This window comes from Bombina bombina, chromosome 5, assembly GCF_027579735.1.
Source record: "Bombina bombina isolate aBomBom1 chromosome 5, aBomBom1.pri, whole genome shotgun sequence".
NCBI classification, from domain to species: Eukaryota; Metazoa; Chordata; class Amphibia; order Anura; family Bombinatoridae; genus Bombina; species Bombina bombina.
In genome coordinates this window covers 290924062-290944238 of record NC_069503.1, presented here as the reverse complement: position 1 = coordinate 290944238, position 20177 = coordinate 290924062, and the positions used below count along the sequence as shown (strand labels likewise).

The window sequence follows — 20177 nt, the reverse complement described above, 5'->3', positions numbered from 1 at the left end:
GAGGGGATGGGGTCGAGGGGACAGGTAGTGAGGTGGGAGGACAGTATAAGGGCAGAAACTTCATCCTCATTAACAGGGGCAAAAGAGCTGCATTTTTGGATATTTGGGTTTTGGGTGATCGTGAGCTTTTGAGGGGGTGGGAGATTGGAAGTATGTTGAGAGCTGATTTCACTTCTGATGGAGTCAATTTTGTTTTTGAAGTGGCTTGCAAAATCTTGAGCTGAGAGAGAGGTTGTGTTAGGAGGTGGGGGTGGGCAGAGAAGAGTGTTGAACGTGGAGAACAGACGTTTAGGGTTAGAGGAAAGAGTAGAGATGAGATTAGAAAAATATTGTTACTTATAAAGATTAAGGGCAGAATAGTAGGAGTTCAGGATGAACTTGTAGTGAAGAAAGTCAGCTGAACTCCGAGATTTCCTCCAATGTCGCTCAGCAGTACAGGAGCATCTGTGTAGGTATCATGTCAGAGGAGTATGCCAGGGCTGAGGATGAGAGTGTGGTTTCTGAGCTAAGGTTGGAGGGGCCAGAGTGTCAATGACCGATGTAAGGGTGGAATTATACTGGCAGATAGATTGGTCAGGGCAGGTAAAGGAGGTGATGGATGAGAGGAGAGGTTTGAGAGAGCTAGCGAGCTGATGCAGATCTAGTGACTTAGTGCTTCTGTGAAGTTTGGTGTGAGGGGTAGAGGGAGGGGGAGTTGTAGGTAGGGAAGTGATGTTGCAAGTTAGGAGATGATGGTAAGAGAGAGGAAAAGGAGAGTTTGTTAAATTTGAAAGAGTGCAAAATCAGATCAAGGGAATGACCATCTTTGTGAGTGGGAGAGTCGGTCCATTGTGACAGGCCGAAAGAGGAAGTCAGTTGAAGACGTTGTATTGCAGAGGAAGCATTGGGATTGTCAAGAGGGATGTTAAAGTCACCAAGAATGAGGGCCGGGGTGTCTGAGGAAAGGAAATAAGGAAGCCAGGCAGCAGAGTGATCTAAAAATTGAGTTGGGGAGCCAGGGGGCGGTATATGACTGAAACACGTATAGAGAGGGGAGAGAATAACCGAATCATGTGTGCTTCAAATGAAGAAAATGTGAGTGAAGAGAAGGGCTGTATTTGTTGGAAGGTGCAACGAGAGGAAAGTAAAATACCGACACCACCTCCTTGTCTATTGCCAGACCTAGGAGTGTGGCTGAAATGGAGACCCCCATGTGACAGTGCAGCAGTGGATGCTGTGTCTGAAGCAGAGAGCCAGGTTTCTGTAAAAGCCAGAAGGTTAAGAGAGTGGGAGATAAAGAAATCATAGATATAAGTGAGCTTGTTGCAAACAGAGCGAGAGTTCCAGAGTGCACAAGTGAAGGGGGAGGGGTTTTTGTAAGAGGTTTTTCAGACTCTGTAATTAATACTATGATTCAAGCAAGAAAATCTGTTTCCAGGAAAATTTATTATAAGGTTTGGAACACGTATATTTCTCCAACATAGGTGTGTCCGGTCCACGGCGTCATCCTTACTTGTGGGATATTCTCTTCCCCAACAGGAAATGGCAAAGAGCCCAGCAAAGCTGGTCACATGATCCCTCCTAGGCTCCGCCTACCCCAGTCATTCTCTTTGCCGTTGTACAGGCAACATCTCCACGGAGATGGCTTAGAGTTTTTTAGTGTTTAACTGTAGTTTTTCATTATTCAATCAAGAGTTTGTTATTTTCAAATAGTGCTGGTACGTACTATTTACTCAGAAACAGAAAAGAGATGAAGAATTCTGTTTGTATGAGGAAAATGATTTTAGCAACCGTAACTAAAATCCATGGCTGTTCCACACAGGACTGTTGAGAGCAATTAACTTCAGTTGGGGGAACAGTTTGCAGTCCCTTGCTGCTTGAGGTATGACACATTCTAACAAGACGATGTAATGCTGGAAGCTGTCATTTTCCCTATGGGATCCGGTAAGCCATGTTTATTACGATTGTAAATAAGGGCTTCACAAGGGCTTATTTAGACTGTAGACTTTTTTTTGGGCTAAATCGATTGATTATTAACACTTATTTAGCCTTGAGGAATCATTTATTCTGGGTATTTTGATATAATAATATCGGCAGGCACTGTTTTAGACACCTTATTCTTTAGGGGCTTTCCCAAAGCATAGGCAGAGTCTCATTTTCGCGCCGGTGTTGCGCACTTGTTTTTGAGAGGCATGGCATGCAGTCGCATGTGAGAGGAGCTCTGATACTTATAAAAGACTTCTGAAGAATGATGCCCAAGATGATTCCTCAAGTGAGGGGAGTAAGCATGGTACTGCATCATTCCCTCCTTCGTCTACACGAGTCTTGCCCACTCAGGAGGCCCCTAGTACATCTAGCGCGCCAATACTCCTTACTATGCAACAATTAACGGCTGTAATGGATAATTCTGTCAAAAACATTTTAGCCAAAATGAACCCTTGTCAGCGTAAGCGTGGCTGCTCTGTTTTAGTTACTGAAGAGCATGACGACGCTGATATTAATATCTCTGAAGGGCCCCTAACCCAATCTGAGGGGGCCAGGGAGGTTTTGTCTGAGGGAGAAATTACTGATTTAGGGAACATTTCTCAGCAGGCTGAATCTGATGTGATTACATTTAAATTTAAATTGGAACATCTCCGCATTTTGCTTAAGGAGGTATTATCCACTCTGGATGATTGTGAAAATTTGGTCATCCCAGAGAAACTATGTAAAATGGACAAGTTCCTAGAGGTGCCGGGGCTCCCAGAAGCTTTTCCTATACCCAAGCGGGTGGCGGACATTGTTAATAAAGAATGGGAAAGGCCCGGTATTCCTTTCGTCCCTCCCCCCATATTTAAAAAATTGTTTCCTATGGTCGACCCCAGAAAGGACTTATGGCAGTCAGTCCCCAAGGTTGAGGGAGCGGTTTCTACTTTAAACAAACGCACCACTATTCCCATAGAGGATAGTTGTGCTTTCAAAGATCCTATGGATAAAAAATTAGAAGATTTGCTTAAAAAGATGTTTGTTCAGCAGGGTTACCTTCTACAACCCATTTCATGCATTGTCCCTGTCACTACAGCCGCATATTTCTGGTTTGATGAACTGATTAAGGTGCTCGATAGTGACTCTCCTCCTTATGAGGAGATTATGGACAGAATCAATGCTCTCAAATTGGCTAATTCTTTCACTCTAGACGCCTCTTTGCAATTGGCTAAGTTAGCGGCTAAGAATTCTGGGTTTGCTATTGTGGCGCGCAGAGCGCTTTGGTTGAAATCTTGGTCGGCTGATGCGTCTTCCAAGAACAAGCTACTAAACATTCCTTTCAAGGGGAAAACGCTGTTTGGTCCTGACTTGAAAGAGATTATCTCTGATATCACTGGGGGTAAGGGCCACGCCCTTCCTCAGGATCGGCCTTTCAAGGCAAAAAATAGACCTAATTTTCGTCCCTTTCGTAAAAACGGACCAGCCCAAGGTGCTACGTCCTCTAAGCAAGAGGGTAATACTTCTCAGGCCAAGCCAGCTTGGAGACCAATGCAAGGCTGGAACAAGGGAAAGCAGGCCAAGAAACCTGCCACTGTTACCAAGGCAGCATGAAATATTGGCCCCCGATCCGGGACCGGATCTGGTGGGGGGCAGACTCTCTCTCTTCGCTCAGGCTTGGGCAAGAGATGTTCTGGATCCTTGGGCGCTAGAAATAGTCTCCCAGGGTTATCTTCTGGAATTCAAGGGACTTCCCCCAAGGGGGAGGTTCCACAGGTCTCAGTTGTCTTCAGACCACATAAAAAGACAGGCGTTCTTACATTGTGTAGAAGACCTGTTAAAAATGGGAGTGATTCATCCTGTTCCATTAAGAGAACAAGGGATGGGGTTCTACTCCAATCTGTTCATAGTTCCCAAAAAAGAGGGAACGTTCAGACCAATCCTAGATCTCAAGATCTTAAACAAATTTCTCAAGGTCCCATCGTTCAAGATGGAAACCATTCGAACTATCCTTCCTTCCATCCAGGAAGGTCAATTCATGACCACGGTGGATTTAAAGGATGCGTATCTACATATTCCTATCCACAAGGAACATCATCGGTTCCTAAGGTTTGCATTCCTGGACAAACATTACCAGTTCGTGGCGCTTCCTTTCGGATTAGCCACTGCTCCAAGGATTTTCACAAAGGTACTAGGGTCCCTTCTAGCGGTGCTAAGACCAAGGGGCATTGCAGTAGTACCCTACCTGGACGACATTCTGATTCAAGCGTCGTCCCTCCCTCGAGCAAAGGCTCACACGGACATCGTCCTGGCCTTTCTCAGATCTCACGGCTGGAAAGTGAACGTGGAAAAGAGTTCTCTATCCCCGTCAACAAGGGTTCCCTTCTTGGGAACAATTATAGACTCCTCAGAAATGAGGATTTTTCTAACAGAGGCCAGAATAACAAAGCTTCTGGACTCTTGTCGGATACTTCATTCCGTTCCTCTTCCTTCCGTAGCTCAGTGCATGGAAGTGATCGGGTTGATGGTAGCGGCAATGGACATAGTTCCTTTTGCGCGCATTCATCTAAGACCATTACAACTGTGCATGCTCAGTCAGTGGAATGGGGACTATACAGACTTGTCTCCAAAGATACAAGTAAATCAGAGGACCAGAGACTCACTCCGTTGGTGGCTGTCCCTGGACAACCTGTCACAAGGGATGACATTCCGCAGACCAGAGTGGGTCATTGTCACGACCGACGCCAGTCTGACGGGCTGGGGCGCGGTCTGGGGATCCCTGAAAGCTCAGGGTCTTTGGTCTCGGGAAGAATCTCTTCTACCGATAAATATTCTGGAACTGAGAGCGATATTCAATGCTCTCAAGGCTTGGCCTCAGCTAGCGAGGACCAAGTTCATACGGTTTCAATCAGACAACATGACGACTGTTGCGTACATCAACCATCAGGGGGGAACAAGGAGTTCCCTAGCGATGGAGGAAGTGACCAAGATTATTCTATGGGCGGAGTCTCACTCCTGCCACCTGTCTGCTATCCACATCCCGGGAGTGGAAAATTGGGAAGCGGATTTTCTGAGTCGTCAGACATTGCATCCGGGGGAGTGGGAACTCCATCCGGAAATCTTTGCCCTAGTCACTCAGCTGTGGGGCATTCCAGACATGGATCTAATGGCCTCTCGTCAGAACTTCAAAGTTCCCTGTTACGGGTCCAGATCCAGGGATCCCAAGGCGGCTCTAGTGGATGCACTAGTAGCACCTTGGACCTTCAAACTATCTTATGTGTTTCCGCCGTTTCCTCTCATTCCCAGGCTGGTAGCCAGGATCAATCAGGAGAGGGCGTCGGTGATCTTGATAGCTCCTGCGTGGCCACGCAGGACTTGGTATGCAGATCTGGTGAATATGTCATCGGCTCCACCTTGGAAGCTACCTTTGAGACGAGACCTTCTTGTTCAGGGTCCGTTCGAACATCCGAATCTGGTTTCACTCCAGCTGACTGCCTGGAGATTGAACGCTTGATTTTATCGAAGCGAGGTTTCTCAGATTCTGTTATCGATACTCTTGTTCAGGCCAGAAAGCCTGTAACTAGAAAGATTTACCACAAAATTTGGAAAAAATATATCTGTTGGTGTGAATCTAAAGGATTCCCTTGGGACAAGGTTAAGATTCCTAGGATTCTATCCTTCCTTCAAGAAGGATTGGAAAAAGGATTATCGGCAAGTTCCCTGAAGGGACAGATTTCTGCCTTGTCGGTGTTACTTCACAAAAAGCTGGCAGCTGTGCCAGATGTTCAAGCCTTTGTTCAGGCTTTGGTTAGAATTAAGCCTGTTTACAAACCTTTGACTCCTCCTTGGAGTCTCAATTTAGTTCTTTCAGTTCTTCAGGGGGTTCCGTTTGAACCCTTACATTCCGTTGATATTAAGTTATTATCTTGGAAAGTTTTGTTTTTAGTTGCAATTTCTTCTGCTAGAAGAGTTTCAGAATTATCTGCTCTGCAGTGTTCCCCTCCTTATCTGGTGTTCCATGCAGATAAGGTGGTTTTACGTACTAAACCTGGTTTTCTTCCGAAAGTTGTTTCTAACAAAAACATTAACCAGGAGATTATCGTGCCTTCTCTGTGTCCGAAACCAGTTTCAAAGAAGGAACGTTTGTTGCACAATTTGGATGTTGTTCGCGCTCTAAAATTCTATTTAGATGCTACAAAGGATTTTAGACAAACATCTTCCTTGTTTGTTGTTTATTCAGGTAAAAGGAGAGGTCAAAAAGCAACTTCTACCTCTCTCTCTTTTTGGATTAAAAGCATCATCAGATTGGCTTACGAGACTGCCGGACGGCAGCCTCCCGAAAGAATCACAGCTCATTCCACTAGGGCTGTGGCTTCCACATGGGCCTTCAAGAACGAGGCTTCTGTTGATCAGATATGTAGGGCAGCGACTTGGTCTTCACTGCACACTTTTACCAAATTTTACAAGTTTGATACTTTTGCTTCTTCTGAGGCTATTTTTGGGAGAAAGGTTTTGCAAGCCGTGGTGCCTTCCATTTAGGTGACCTGATTTGCTCCCTCCCTTCATCCGTGTCCTAAAGCTTTGGTATTGGTTCCCACAAGTAAGGATGACGCCGTGGACCGGACACACCTATGTTGGAGAAAACAGAATTTATGTTTACCTGATAAATTTCTTTCTCCAACGGTGTGTCCGGTCCACGGCCCGCCCTGGTTTTTTTAATCAGGTCTGATAATTTATTTTCTTTAACTACAGTCACCACGGTACCATATGGTTTCTCCTATGCTAATATTCCTCCTTAACGTCGGTCGAATGACTGGGGTAGGCGGAGCCTAGGAGGGATCATGTGACCAGCTTTGCTGGGCTCTTTGCCATTTCCTGTTGGGGAAGAGAATATCCCACAAGTAAGGATGACGCCGTGGACCGGACACACCGTTGGAGAAAGAAATTTATCAGGTAAACATAAATTCTGTTTTCCTGGTGTTCCACTCATAATTTTTCTTGGCATACATTTAGAATTCCTAGAATTCTTCAGTTTATTCAAGATGGTTTAGATAAGGACTTATCTGCCAGATTTCTGCTCTTTCTGTAATGTTTCACAGAAAGATTGCTCATCTTCCAGACATTCTCCTCCATGGAGTCTCAATCTAGTTTTGCAGTCTTTGCACGCTCCTCCATTTGAGCCTATACATTCTTTCGATATTAAACTACTTTCTCCAACATAGGTGTGTCCGGTCCACGGCGTCATCCTTACTTGTGGGATATTCTCTTCCCCAACAGGAAATGGCAAAGAGCCCAGCAAAGCTGGTCACATGATCCCTCCTAGGCTCCGCCTACCCCAGTCATTCTCTTTGCCGTTGCACAGGCAACATCTCCACGGAGATGGTTAAGAGTTTTTTGGTGTTTAAATAGTTTCTCAAGGTTATCTCCTGGAATTCAAGGAACTACCCCCAAGGGGAAGGTTCCACAGGTCTCAATGATCTTCAAACCAAATAAAAAGACAGGCATTCTTACATTGTGTAGAAGACCTGTTAAATATGGGAGTAATTCATCCAGTTCCAATAAGAGAACAAGGGATGGGGTTTTACTCCAACCTGTTCATAGTTCCCAAAAAAGAGGGAACATTCAGACCAATTTTAGATCTCAAGATCCTAAACAAATTTCTCAGGGTTCCATCGTTCAAAATGGAAACCATTCGAACGATCCTTCCCACCATCCAGGAAGGTCAATTTATGACCACGGTGGATTTAAAGGATGCGTACCTACATATTCCTATCAACAAGGAACATCATCAGTTCCTAAGGTTCGCTTTTCTGGACAAGCATTACCAGTTTGTGGTTCTTCCATTCGGATTAGCCACTGCTCCGAGAATTTTCACAAAGGTACTAGGGTCCCTTCTAGCGGTTCTAAGACCAAGGGGCATTGCAGTAGTACCTTACTTGGACGACATCCTGATTCAAGCGTCGTCTCTGTCAAAAGCAAAGGCTCATACGGACATCGTCCTAGCCTTTCTCAGATCTCACGGATGGAAAGTGAACAAAAAAAAAAAAGTTCTCTGTCCCCGTCAACAAGAGTTCCCTTCTTGGGAACAATAATAGATTCCTTAGAAATGAGGATTTTTCTGACAGAGGTCAGAAAATCAAAAATTCTAAGCTCTTGTCAAGTACTTCATTCTGTTCTTCGTCCTTCCATAGCGCAGTGCATGGAAGTAATAGGATTGATGGTTGCAGCAATGGACATAGTTCCTTTTGCACGAATTCATCTAAGACCATTACAACTGTGCATGCTCAGACAGTGGAATGGGGATTATACAGACTTGTCTCCGACGATTCAAGTAGATCAAAAGACCGGAGATTCACTCCGTTGGTGGCTGATCCTGGACAACCTGTCACAGGGAATGAGCTTCCGCAGACCAGAGTGGGTCATTGTCACGACCGACGCCAGTCTGGTGGGCTGGGGCGCGGTCTGGGAACCCCTGAAAGCTCAGGGTCTATGGTCTCGGGAAGAATCTCTTCTCCCGATAAACATTCTGGAACTGAGAGCGATATTCAATGCTCTCAAAGCTTGGCCTCAACTAGCAAAGGCCAAATTCATAAGGTTTCAATCAGACAACATGACGACTGTTGCATATATCAACCATCAGGGGGGAACAAGGAGTTCCCTGGCGATGGAGGAAGTGACCAAGATAATTCAATGGGCGGAGAATCACTCCTGCCACTTGTCTGCAATCCACATCCCAGGAGTGGAAAATTGGGAAGCGGATTTTCTGAGTCGTCAGACATTCCATCCGGGGGAGTGGGAACTCCATCCGGAAATCTTTGCCCAAATAACTCAATTATGGGGCATTCCAGACATGGATCTGATGGCGTCTCGTCAGAACTTCAAGGTTCCTTGCTACGGGTCCAGATCCAGGGATCCCAAGGCGACTCTAGTAGATGCACTAGTAGCACCTTGGACCTTCAACCTAGCTTCGGTGATCTTGATAGCTCCTGCATGGCCACGCAGGACTTGGTATGCAGACCTGGTGAATATGTCATCGGCTCCACCATGGAAGCTACCTTTGAGACAGGACCTTCTTGTTCAAGGTCCATTCGAACATCCGAATCTGGTCTCCCTCCAACTGACGGCTTGGAGATTGAACGCTTGATTTTATCAAAGCGTGGGTTTTCAGATTCTGTAATAGATACTATGATTCAGGCTAGAAAGCCTGTAACTAGAAAAATTTACCATAAAATATGGAAAAAATATATCTGTTGGTGTGAATCTAAAGGATTCCCATGGAACAAGATAAAAATTCCTAAGATTCTATCCTTTCTACAAGAAGGTTTGGAGAAAGGATTATCTGCAAGTTCTCTGAAGGGACAGATCTCTGCTTTATCTGTTTTACTTCACAAACAGCTGGCAGCCGTGCCAGATGTTCAAGCATTTGTTCAGGCTCTGGTTAGAATCAAGCCTGTTTACAGACCTTTGACTCCTCCCTGGAGTCTAAATCTAGTTCTTTCAGTTCTTCAAGGGGTTCCGTTTGAACCCTTACATTCCATAGATATTAAGTTATTATCTTGGAAAGTTTTGTTTTTGGTTGCAATTTCTTCTGCTAGAAGAGTTTCAGAGTTATCTGCTCTGCAGTGTTCTCCGCCCTATCTGGTGTTCCATGCAGATAAGGTGGTTTTGCGTACTAAGCCTGGTTTTCTTCCGAAAGTTGTTTCCAACAAAAATATTAACCAGGAGATAGTTGTACCTTCTTTGTGTCCGAATCCAGTTTCTAAGAAGGAACGTTTGTTACACAATTTGGACGTAGTCCGTGCTCTAAAATTCTATTTAGAGGCTACTAAAGATTTCAGACAAACATCTTCTTTGTTTGTTGTTTATTCTGGTAAAAGGAGAGGTCAAAAAGCAACTTCTACCTCTCTTTCTTTTTGGCTTAAAAGCATTATCCGATTGGCTTATGAGACTGCCGGACGGCAGCCTCCTGAAAGAATCACAGCTCACTCCACTAGGGCTGTGGCTTCCACATGGGCCTTCAAGAACGAGGCTTCTGTTGACCAGATATGTAAGGCAGCGACTTGGTCTTCACTGCACACTTTTGCCAAATTTTACAAATTTGATACTTTTGCTTCTTCGGAGGCTATTTTTGGGAGAAAGGTTTTGCAAGCCGTGGTGCCTTCCATTTAGGTGACCTGATTTGCTCCCTCCCTTCATCCGTGTCCTAAAGCTTTGGTATTGGTTCCCACAAGTAAGGATGACGCCGTGGACCGGACACACCTATGTTGGAGAAAACAGAATTTATGCTTACCTGATAAATTACTTTCTCCAACGGTGTGTCCGGCCCACGGCCCGCCCTGGTTTTTTTAATCAGGTCTGATGAATTATTTTCTCTAACTACAGTCACCACGGTATCATATGGTTTCTCCTATGCATATTTCCTCCTGTACGTCGGTCGAATGACTGGGGTAGGCGGAGCCTAGGAGGGATCATTTGACCAGCTTTGCTGGGCTCTTTGCCATTTCCTGTTGGGGAAGAGAATATCCTACAAGTAAGGATGACGCCGTGGACCGGACACACCGTTGGAGAAAGTAATTTATCAGGTAAGCATAAATTCTGTTTTCTTGGAAAGTCTTGTTTCTTTAAGGTATTTCTTTCTGAATTATCTGCCCTCTCTTGTGAGTCTCCTTATTTGATTTTTCATCAATGTAAAGCAGTTTTGTGGACTACTTTAAAATTTTTGACAAAGGTTGTTAATTATAACAACATTAACAGGGACATTGTTGTTCCCTCTTTGTGTCCTAATCCTAGGAATTATGCTGAAAAGACTTTACACTCTTTAGATGTTGTTAGAGCTTTAAAATATTATGTTGATGTCCCTAAAGATTTCAGAAAGACTTTGTTTATTTGTTATTTTTTCTGGTTTACAAAAGGGTCAGAAAGCTTCTACTATTTCCTTAGCCTCTTGGTTAAAACTTCTGATTCACAAAGCTTATTTGGAAGCGTGTCAGTCTCCGCCTCAAAGTGATCAGTTGCCACATCTTGGGCTTTCAAGAACGAGGCTTCAGTTGATCAAATCTGCAAAGCAGCCACTTGGTCTTCTTTGCATACTTTTACTAAATTTTACCATTTTTATGTTTTTGCCTCTTCAGAAGCAGCTTTTGGTAGAAAGGTTCTTCGGTCAGTGGTCACTCTTTGATTCTATTGCTTATACATTTTTTGAGTTTTTAGTTATTAGAAGATTTTAATTTTGGATTTAATTTCTCAGCAAAAAAAAGCTGTTTAGATTTTATCCCTCCCTTTATTTTTGTTACTCGTGGACTTCCACATCTTGGGTATTATATCCCATGTGTAAAAATCGTGGGCTCTCGCCACCTATATGAAAGAAACCATAATTTATGTAAGAACTTACCTGATACATTCATTTATTTCATGTTGGCGAGAGTCCATGAGGTCCTCTCCCTATTATGGGTTGTTTTTAACAGAGCACATCTTTTTCCTGTTTCTTTTTTATGGCTTTTTCTTACTCCTTTTTTACACCTCACTTCTTGGCTATATGATAACCTGAGATATAAGTGTGGTGGGTGGGGTATTTATAGGCTTTGAGGTTTGGAAACTTTGCCTCCTCCTGGTAGGAATGTATATCCCATGTGCAACAAATCATGGACTCTCGCCACCATGAAATAAATGAATTTATCAGTTAAGTTCTTACATAAATTATGTTTTTGTAAATGGTAAGGGTATATTAAGTTGTTAATAATGATCAAAAACCGATAATGTATCCATTTCGGAATTAACTTGCTAAGTAAGACGGTTTTGGTCATTTTAGACTTTTCAGAAAGTGGGAGGGACAGGGGAGTTCCCAGGGTATGTCTGAAGCTCTCTCACAATTCTAGTGAAATGCTGTAAGCATGTTAAACAAGCTGGTCCCACTGAATTATCTCACCAGCTGTATGCAGGTGAAATTTACAATACACTTAACTGACAGAAAAGTAATATATATACTAAACTATAGGCAAAATCAAGTTAAATTGTAGTAAAAACATTACAGTTTCATTTGTATTTATTGCAAAATAAGACTTTCTATCAGCCCCAGGTGTTTACCCATTTACCTCTCTCCCTTGGGAAATTCTGTATTCCAGACAGCCTAATTACTTTCTATGGAAGACATCTCTCATCTCTCTCGGACTTCCAGCTTCTGCACTTTTTCTTATAGAATTCAGTGAGTTTAGTCTCTGTGAAGTCTGAACTATAATTTCTCTCCAAATTAGAGAATCTTTGCTTATCGGCCTAAAGAAAATAATGAAACTCTCTGGGAAACTAAATTTGTCAGTGTTTCAGTTTTATTTTAAATAAAAGAAATACAAAGTGCAATATAATTTGTAAAAAAAATACACAGAAATATACGAGGTATGACCCTTTGTTAATGATACACAAAAAACTGTAAAAGCATAATCCGAATTTGTAAAATTACAACCCTAAACACACTGCTGTATACAAAATAAAATACATTTAAACTTTACACTTCATATTAACTTTTCTTACAAAATAAAAAGTAATATAAAATACAATGCACAAAGTGTAAAATGCAGCGGAACTCTCATGTCACGCAATTCTATATTGCACTGGGCTTGTCTCTCCTTCACTTACAGAAATACTCTTGGAGAAGTGTAGCAAAATCTTCCCTTTTAGAATTTCATTAGGGATCTCACAGTGCTGGAGGATCATTTTATATCATCTCATCTGAGTGGAAAGCTTTAGATTATCAGGCCCTACATCTGATGTATAATGAGTTGAGAATTAGCAATTTTCACATTGACCACATGCTATCTAGTAAGAATGTGCTTTTGTTTATTATTCAGGATTAATTTCACAAACTAATGCAGAATTTGACTGCGGGCAGTGGCATTCAGCTTTTTTTGGCACCCAATTTATTAGTGCTAATGTGCAACACTCAATTACCTGGATTTGCACACATATATTTGTATGTTGTACACTTATAAAGACGGCATCCCAAATAGCCAGATGCTGCTGCCTATGGCCATATTTGGCATTTGCTTGTGAAACGAATGCCTAATAGCGAACTAATGCACATGCCAAATATCTAGAGTAGTGATGGCTCACTTCCTAACACAGGGTCACAGAACATGGTTGCCTTTTTAAATGCATCTATTTATTAATCCAACCAATGGCATCCACACAAAAGGGGCATGCCTCTTACATTACAGTTGTAGCAAAAACTCAATATTTCTTACTATATGTCTAGAATGGTTATAAAAATAAAGGAATTGTGGAATTGTAGGCTATGCTTAAAAAAATGAATGTAAGATGCTTAAACTAATCTTGTATAGAGAAAATGTTGCAAATCACAGATTAAAATTCTGAGATCAAGTTTTTTTGTTTGTTTGGGTTTTTTTTGGGCATTAATTACCAATCTACTGCATTATTATAATTTTTTTTGTATGACATCTCTATTAAGTTGTGTTTGTGTATGCATTTAACAGTATCCAGAACTATTTGCAAACCTACCTATACGCCACAGATCTGGAGTTCTTCTATATGGGGCACCGGGAACAGGGAAGACTTTGTTGGCTGGTGTCATTGCCCGTGAAAGTGGAATGAACTTTATTAGCATTAAGGTAAGTAGACAAACACAACCTGTTGCAACAAAAGTCTCTTAAGCCTACATTCTGCATGGTCAAAGATTTCTCTCCATTCGTACTAAACCACAACCAATCCTGCTTTATCATCTGAAGTCTATTAAACATGGTGCATGATATCTTTCAATACTGTTGTGAATACACAGGGCACAACATAGGACATTACGTTTCTCACAATGAAGAGAAAGTGCATCTAGCTTATTTCCTGATTCTTTGAATCTAAGTGATTAGTTGTCCTACTATAAATTTTATTTTACCAGGGTCCAGAGCTGCTCAGTAAATATATTGGTGCCAGTGAACAAGCAGTGCGAGATGTCTTTTCAAGGTAATTTTGTTACCTTCTTGTTTTTTTATTAAAGTCTTATATTTGTTCATCTTTATAATTGATGTTCACATGGTTCATTAAATATTCATGTGAATTGTAGCTTATCGGAGCATTCAACCATTTATTAGACTTGTGAAACATTTATTACAAAGTAACAATATTTTTAAAACTTTACAAAATGACTTATCTTGACTTTAATTGTTTTTGTTAGACTATCAATCTAGTATTGATAAAAAAGATCTTGTAAATAAAACAAACTGTTGTTAAGATTGTGATTAGTTATTAAAAAGGGAAAAAATAGTCTTGCACTTCTATATATTGTTGAATTGATTTTTGGTCATTTTATTCCAGAGCACAAGCTGCTAAGCCGTGCATTATTTTCTTTGATGAGTTTGATTCCTTAGCACCTAGACGAGGTCATGATAACACAGGTGTGACTGACAGAGTGGTCAACCAGATGCTGACGCAACTGGATGGAGTGGAAGGTCTACAGGGTAATAGTTCTATCACTGCTGTATTTACTGTGTATAATGGCCACTGTGAACTTTGTTTTTTGTGTGACATTTAGCCATTAGTTAAAACACTGGAGTTACATATGTCTTTATTGTTTCTAGGGGTCTATGTTGTAGCAGCCACCAGTCGTCCAGATTTGATTGACCCAGCCTTACTTAGACCTGGTCGATTGGATGAGTGTCTATATTGTCCTCCCCCAGAACAGGTGAGCATGCAGCAAGCAATAAATTGGTTTGAGAAAGAAATTAGGTAACCTCTTGGCTGCCAATAAGTCTGCAATATGTTGCTATCCTCTTTACCAACCAAGGGATGAAACCCAATATTTGTAATCTGTCAACTTGATATTTGCTCATGAAATTCATATATTTGTCCCAAATCTTGTCTTTGGCAATTTAATGTAGAATGATAACATTTTAACATAACTTTTAACTCCTATCTTCCTATCTGCTTTTAAACAGATGTCTCGGTTGGAGATTTTGAAAGGTCTCAGTCAACAGATGTTATTAGATGTTGATGTGAATTTTCAGCAAATAGCTACAATGACAGAACACTTCACTGGAGCGGATCTTAAAGCTTTGCTCTACAATGCTCAGCTGGAAGCCATCCATGCTAAGTTAGCAGCAAGCCTACCACACGTATGAGCATTCAAGTTTGTTTTGTAATTGCCTACTCTAGTACATTATTACAGATTATTTTCCACAGGTCCTGATAATCTAGTCAAACTATATAAATTACTTGATTGCTGCACCAATGTGGAATTTCTACATCTGTGTCCCATATGTCAAGTAGATCATAACTGAAAGATTTAACTGACTCCATATTGTAACTGCCAATGAAAATAATGGTATTTCTGCTGCATAGTCACTGCTCATAACAAGCTATAATTTCATATGTTTTTATTATGTTTTACTGTTCTTTGTGAAATGTTGGTTTAATACCAAAATAATATTAAGATATATAGGTATAGATAAGATATTTTGTCGTTTTTTTTGTATTGTGCAAATATGAATACTAGTCATTGTAAATCCATCTTTCTTCCTGTTTCAGGATAATGGTTCTGGATCTGACAGTGACATGAGCTCTTCATCAATCATATTTCTGAACCCTAGCACTGTATCAGAAGATTCAGGTGGAGACTCAAGCATTGTTGTTGACCAGTCACTTGCTTTACTGGATATGATAGAGCTTCCTCCAGAAGACTTAAAGTCAAGCATGTGGCGCCTTTACTTTGGAAGTTCATATGAATCAGACTTGGGGAATGGGAGCAGCCCATCAGATCTGGTAACTTCACTAGTGTCTTCTGTTTTTTTTTTTAGTTTGATTCTACTAATCTATATGTCATTGAATTTAAAGACTTCCATGATTTGGAACTATCCATAATCCTATGGTTTGCTCTTAGGTCATCATTAAAGGGACAGTCTACACCAAAATTTTTCTTATTTAAAAAGATAGATCATCCCTTTATTACCCATTCCCCGTTTTTGCATAACCAACACAGTTATATCAATATACTTTTTACCTCTGTAATTACCTTGTATCTAAGCCTCTGCAGACAGCCTCCTTATCTAAGTGCCTTTGACAGACATTGCAGTTTAACCAATCAGTGAAGACTCCTAAATAACTTTACGGGAGTGAGCACAATGTTATCTATATGACACATGTGAACTAGCACTGTCTGTGAAAAACTTTCAAAATTCTCTGAGCTAGGAGGCGGTTTTCAACTGTTTAGATATCAGTTTGAGCCTAGCTAGGTTTAGCTTTTCAAAAATACCACCAAGGGAACAAAGCAAATTTGATGATAAAAGTAAATTGGAAAGTTGTTTAAAATTGCATGCCCTATCTGAATCATGAAAGTTTAATTTTGACTTTACTGTCCCTTTAAACGTGAAGTCGAGGAGTGAAACCTTTATAATTTTATTTTATTTATTTGTAAATTGCAAGTTGTATACTGCTCGATAGCAGAACTGCTTTACTCTTTAAAGGGATAGGAAAGTCAAAATTAAACTTGCATGATTTTGATAGAGCATGTAATTTTAAGACACTTTTTTAAATTCACTTCTATTTTCAAATGTGCTTTGTTCTTTTGGTATCCCTTGTTGAAAAATAATACGCACATATTCTACACTAGTGGGAGCTGCTGCCAATTGATGCCTGCACACATTTGTCTTTTGTGATTGGCTGACTAGATGTGTTCATCTTGCTGCCAGTAGTGCAATGCTGTTCCTTCAGCAAAGGATAACAATAGAACAAAGCAAATTTGATAATGGAAGTAAATTGGAAAGTTGTTTAAAATTGTATGTTCTATCCAAATCATGAAAGAAAATGTTGGCGTTTTCTGTCCCTTTTGAGGATCATTTCTTGTTAGGGAACCTAAGTTCAAGGATTATCTTTCATGTCAATGGTGTCAGACCCATTGTCTTTGTGTCGTATTCCTAATCATACTGACCTGTGGCACAATCTAGTTTAACATCACTATGCATATTTTGTTGTATTCATTCAGTTCATAGCTGTAACTGAAAACAGATAATTACACACTTAAATAACAGTAGCTTTACTTATATCCAATGTTACTGTAATACATGTGTTTATTTATGTCTATTTATGTAAGTGATAGAAAGTGCCCCTTGAGCCATGGACTCTATCAATTTCTTCCGCCTCAACCCCTTAAATTAACATGTATGATTATCTTCCCCCATTGCCCTTTTTATATTTGACTTTTAAGAATGTGTTTTAGTAATTTGATAAATTACATATCGGAATACTTGAACACCTCAATGTAAAACATTATTTTAAGTTCAATTTGTAGGGCAAGGCACTATTCTTATGTTGTACTGGACAATCACAACTAAGTGAGTATTTTACCTCTCTTCTCTCGCTTTTGTTGCTTTTGTTTTCATTCCTTCTCTCCCCGTCCTTAATTATATGTGCAGCAAAAAATTCCAAACATCTATTTTGGTTTCAAAAAGTATTTTATGTGCACTTCAGTGAATATTTTGTGGAACACCTACAATTCATTTATTTCCCCTGAGTGCCTTAAGAGTCCTCTCTCTCTCTCTGAGACCATTGGGACAATTGGCAAGCTTTTCAGATAAGTTCTGATGCTGAGTCGTTGTAAATAGGTTTAGTGATCAATAATGTCTAATAATCCAAAACCAGCTGTAATGTATCCATAGTTACACCTTATAAGAGATACTATACCCCTTATGCACGGAACCAAATGAGACTAATTTAGTTAATCGAAGCAACTCTGGATGTTTACGTTCTTGATTACAAAAGTTTTAAATTAATGTATACTCTGATGGCTTCAGTTTTTTGTTTTTTATCATTCTTTTTAAAAATATTGTACTATAGTTTCATGGACAGCTTTGTGCAATGTAAGCAATTTGCCACTTATGCCACAGAAGTCCAAAATGTTGTCAGGTCGCTCTTACATGCAAAGGCATATATTGTATTTGCATGTTAAATTGTAATGACAGTGTAGAAATATACAGAACCCATCTACGTACTGCAACAGATTCACAAAGCTATATCATTCCTTCCAGCATACCAGCTTTTTATTATACACAGCCACAGATATATATACCAGCACATGTAATGTGTATCTCTCCCTTCAATTGTCTTTACAGACTTCTCAGAGCTTATCTGGAAGCAATTCTATTACACATGATTTTACTGGCTTGGCTATAGGAGAATTAGTGCCTTCACAACCTCTAGTGTTCATTACATCCTCTCAAGAAGATAACCAGGAACTTAATCAGGAAAAATTTCAGAAACTAAATGATGAGATCAATATTATCAAGGCCAGCTGCACACATGTGGTATAACAATTTTGCAAATTCCTCTGTTGTGTTCCAGTACTACTTTTTATTCTTGATTTTTTTTGCTTGGTTTATAAAGTTACACCATCAGACACCATACTTTGTGCTTTTCTAAATTTAAGAGAATACCATCATTTAGGTTAAAACAAAGATGCCCTCTTATCAGATGTTTCCTGTAGCCGTGATTGACTGTTTCTTCCTCTCCTTATGATATCAAGGAGCAGTGTAAAATGTTTGTAGCCAATCGCTCATTCCTAACACCCTGATAACTTTCATGAGTATATTTTGTGTATTCATTATGTATTATAGAAGAATTTTTAACTGCTTCATACCTAAATTATTTTTTTGAAGAAAAAAAAGTGTTTATTTCTCCTGTTAAGTGTGGTCAGTCCACGGGTCATCATTACTTCTGGGATATTAACTCCTCCCCAACAGGAAGTGCAAGAGGATTCACCCAGCAGAGCTGCTATATAGCTCCTCCCCTCTACGTCACCTCCAGTCATTCTCTTGCACCCAACGAATAGATAGGATGTGTGAGAGGACTGTGGTGATTATATTTAGTTTCATACCTTCAATTTAAAAGTTTGTTATTTTATAATAGCACCGGAGTGTGTTATTCCTTCTCTGGTAGAATTTGAAGAAGAATCTACCTGAGTTTTTTCTATGATTTTAGCCGGCGTAGTTAAGATCATATTGCTGTTTCTCGGCCATCTGAGGAGAGGTAAACTTCAGATCAGGGGACAGCGGGCAGATTAATCTGCAAGAGGTATGTAGCAGCTTATTATTTTCTGACAATGGAATTGATGAGAAAATTCTGCCATACCGATATAATGTAAACTCAGCCTTAAATGCAGTAGCAGCAACTGGTATCAGGCTGTCATGTATGTATATTTTACACTTCAGTATTCTGGGGAATGGCACTTCACTGGAATTATACTGTATACATAAGACTTTAGCCTAATTTGCAGGGACTAGCAACAGGCTTTTTAATAACACTTAATTTATTTATGTTAAACGTTTTTTGCTGGCATGTAAAATCGTTTAATTTTTTGAGGTACTGGGTGAAAAAATGTTTTGGGCACTATTTTTTTCCACTTGGCAGTCGTTTTATTTAATTTATGACAGTTTACTGATCTCTCTCACTGTTGTGTGTGAGGGGGAGGGGCCTTTTTTTGGCGCTTTTGCTACGCATCAAAGAATTCAGTCAGAAGTTTGTCTTCCCTGCATGATCCGGTTCATCTCTACAGAACTCAGGGGTCTTCAAAACTTGTTTTGAGGGAGGTAATCACTCACAGCAGAGCTGTGAGATTGTAGTTGACTGTGATAAAAAACGTTTATTTCTGTATTTTTTTTCTGCTATCAGGGTTAGTTATCCTTTGCTAATGGGAGCAATCCTTTGCTAAAAGTGTGTTTTTTACAAAGATTTGATGCTATAACTTTTCAGTTTATCAATTTTCAACTGTCATAACTTTTTCTGTGCTTCTTATAGGCACAGTACGTTTTCATATTATAAAAGTCAATCTGTACAAATTGAACATATTTCACCAAACAACGAGGGGAGAGTTATGCCGACTAACTCGCCTCACGTGTCAGTACCTGCATCTCCCGCTCGGGAGGTGCATGATATTGTAGCGCCGAGTACATCTGGGCGGCCATTACAAATCACATTACAGGATATGGCTACTGTTATGACTGAAGTTTTGGCTAAATTACCAGAACTAAGAGGTAAGCTTGATCACTCTGGGGTGAGAACAGAGTGCGCTGATAATATTAGGGCCATGTCAGACACTGCGTCACAATTTGCAGAACATGAGGACGGAGAGCTTCATTCTGCGGGTGACGGTTCTGATCCAAACAAACTGGATTCAGATATTTTAAATTTAAGCTGGAAAACCTCCGTGTATTACTAGGGGAGGTGTTAGCGGCTCTGAATGATTGTAA

General features: G+C 40.5%; 1 protein-coding gene across 2 annotated transcripts in view; it reads left to right on the top strand.

The window, feature by feature from the left end:
- PEX1 (peroxisomal biogenesis factor 1) overlaps positions 1-20177 on the top strand; it is a 145399-nt gene that overhangs the window by 91265 nt on the left and 33957 nt on the right. Inside the window, exons 16-22 of one of the 2 annotated variants that reach the window (XM_053714038.1) lie at positions 13425-13559; positions 13841-13905; positions 14257-14399; positions 14520-14623; positions 14877-15053; positions 15466-15699; positions 18045-18236. In XM_053714038.1, coding sequence (XP_053570013.1) covers positions 13425-13559; positions 13841-13905; positions 14257-14399; positions 14520-14623; positions 14877-15053; positions 15466-15699; positions 18045-18236 — 1050 coding nt within the window. The remainder of the gene's footprint in view (positions 1-13424; positions 13560-13840; positions 13906-14256; positions 14400-14519; positions 14624-14876; positions 15054-15465; positions 15700-18044; positions 18237-20177) is intronic. The other variant, XM_053714039.1, reaches the window with a different exon arrangement.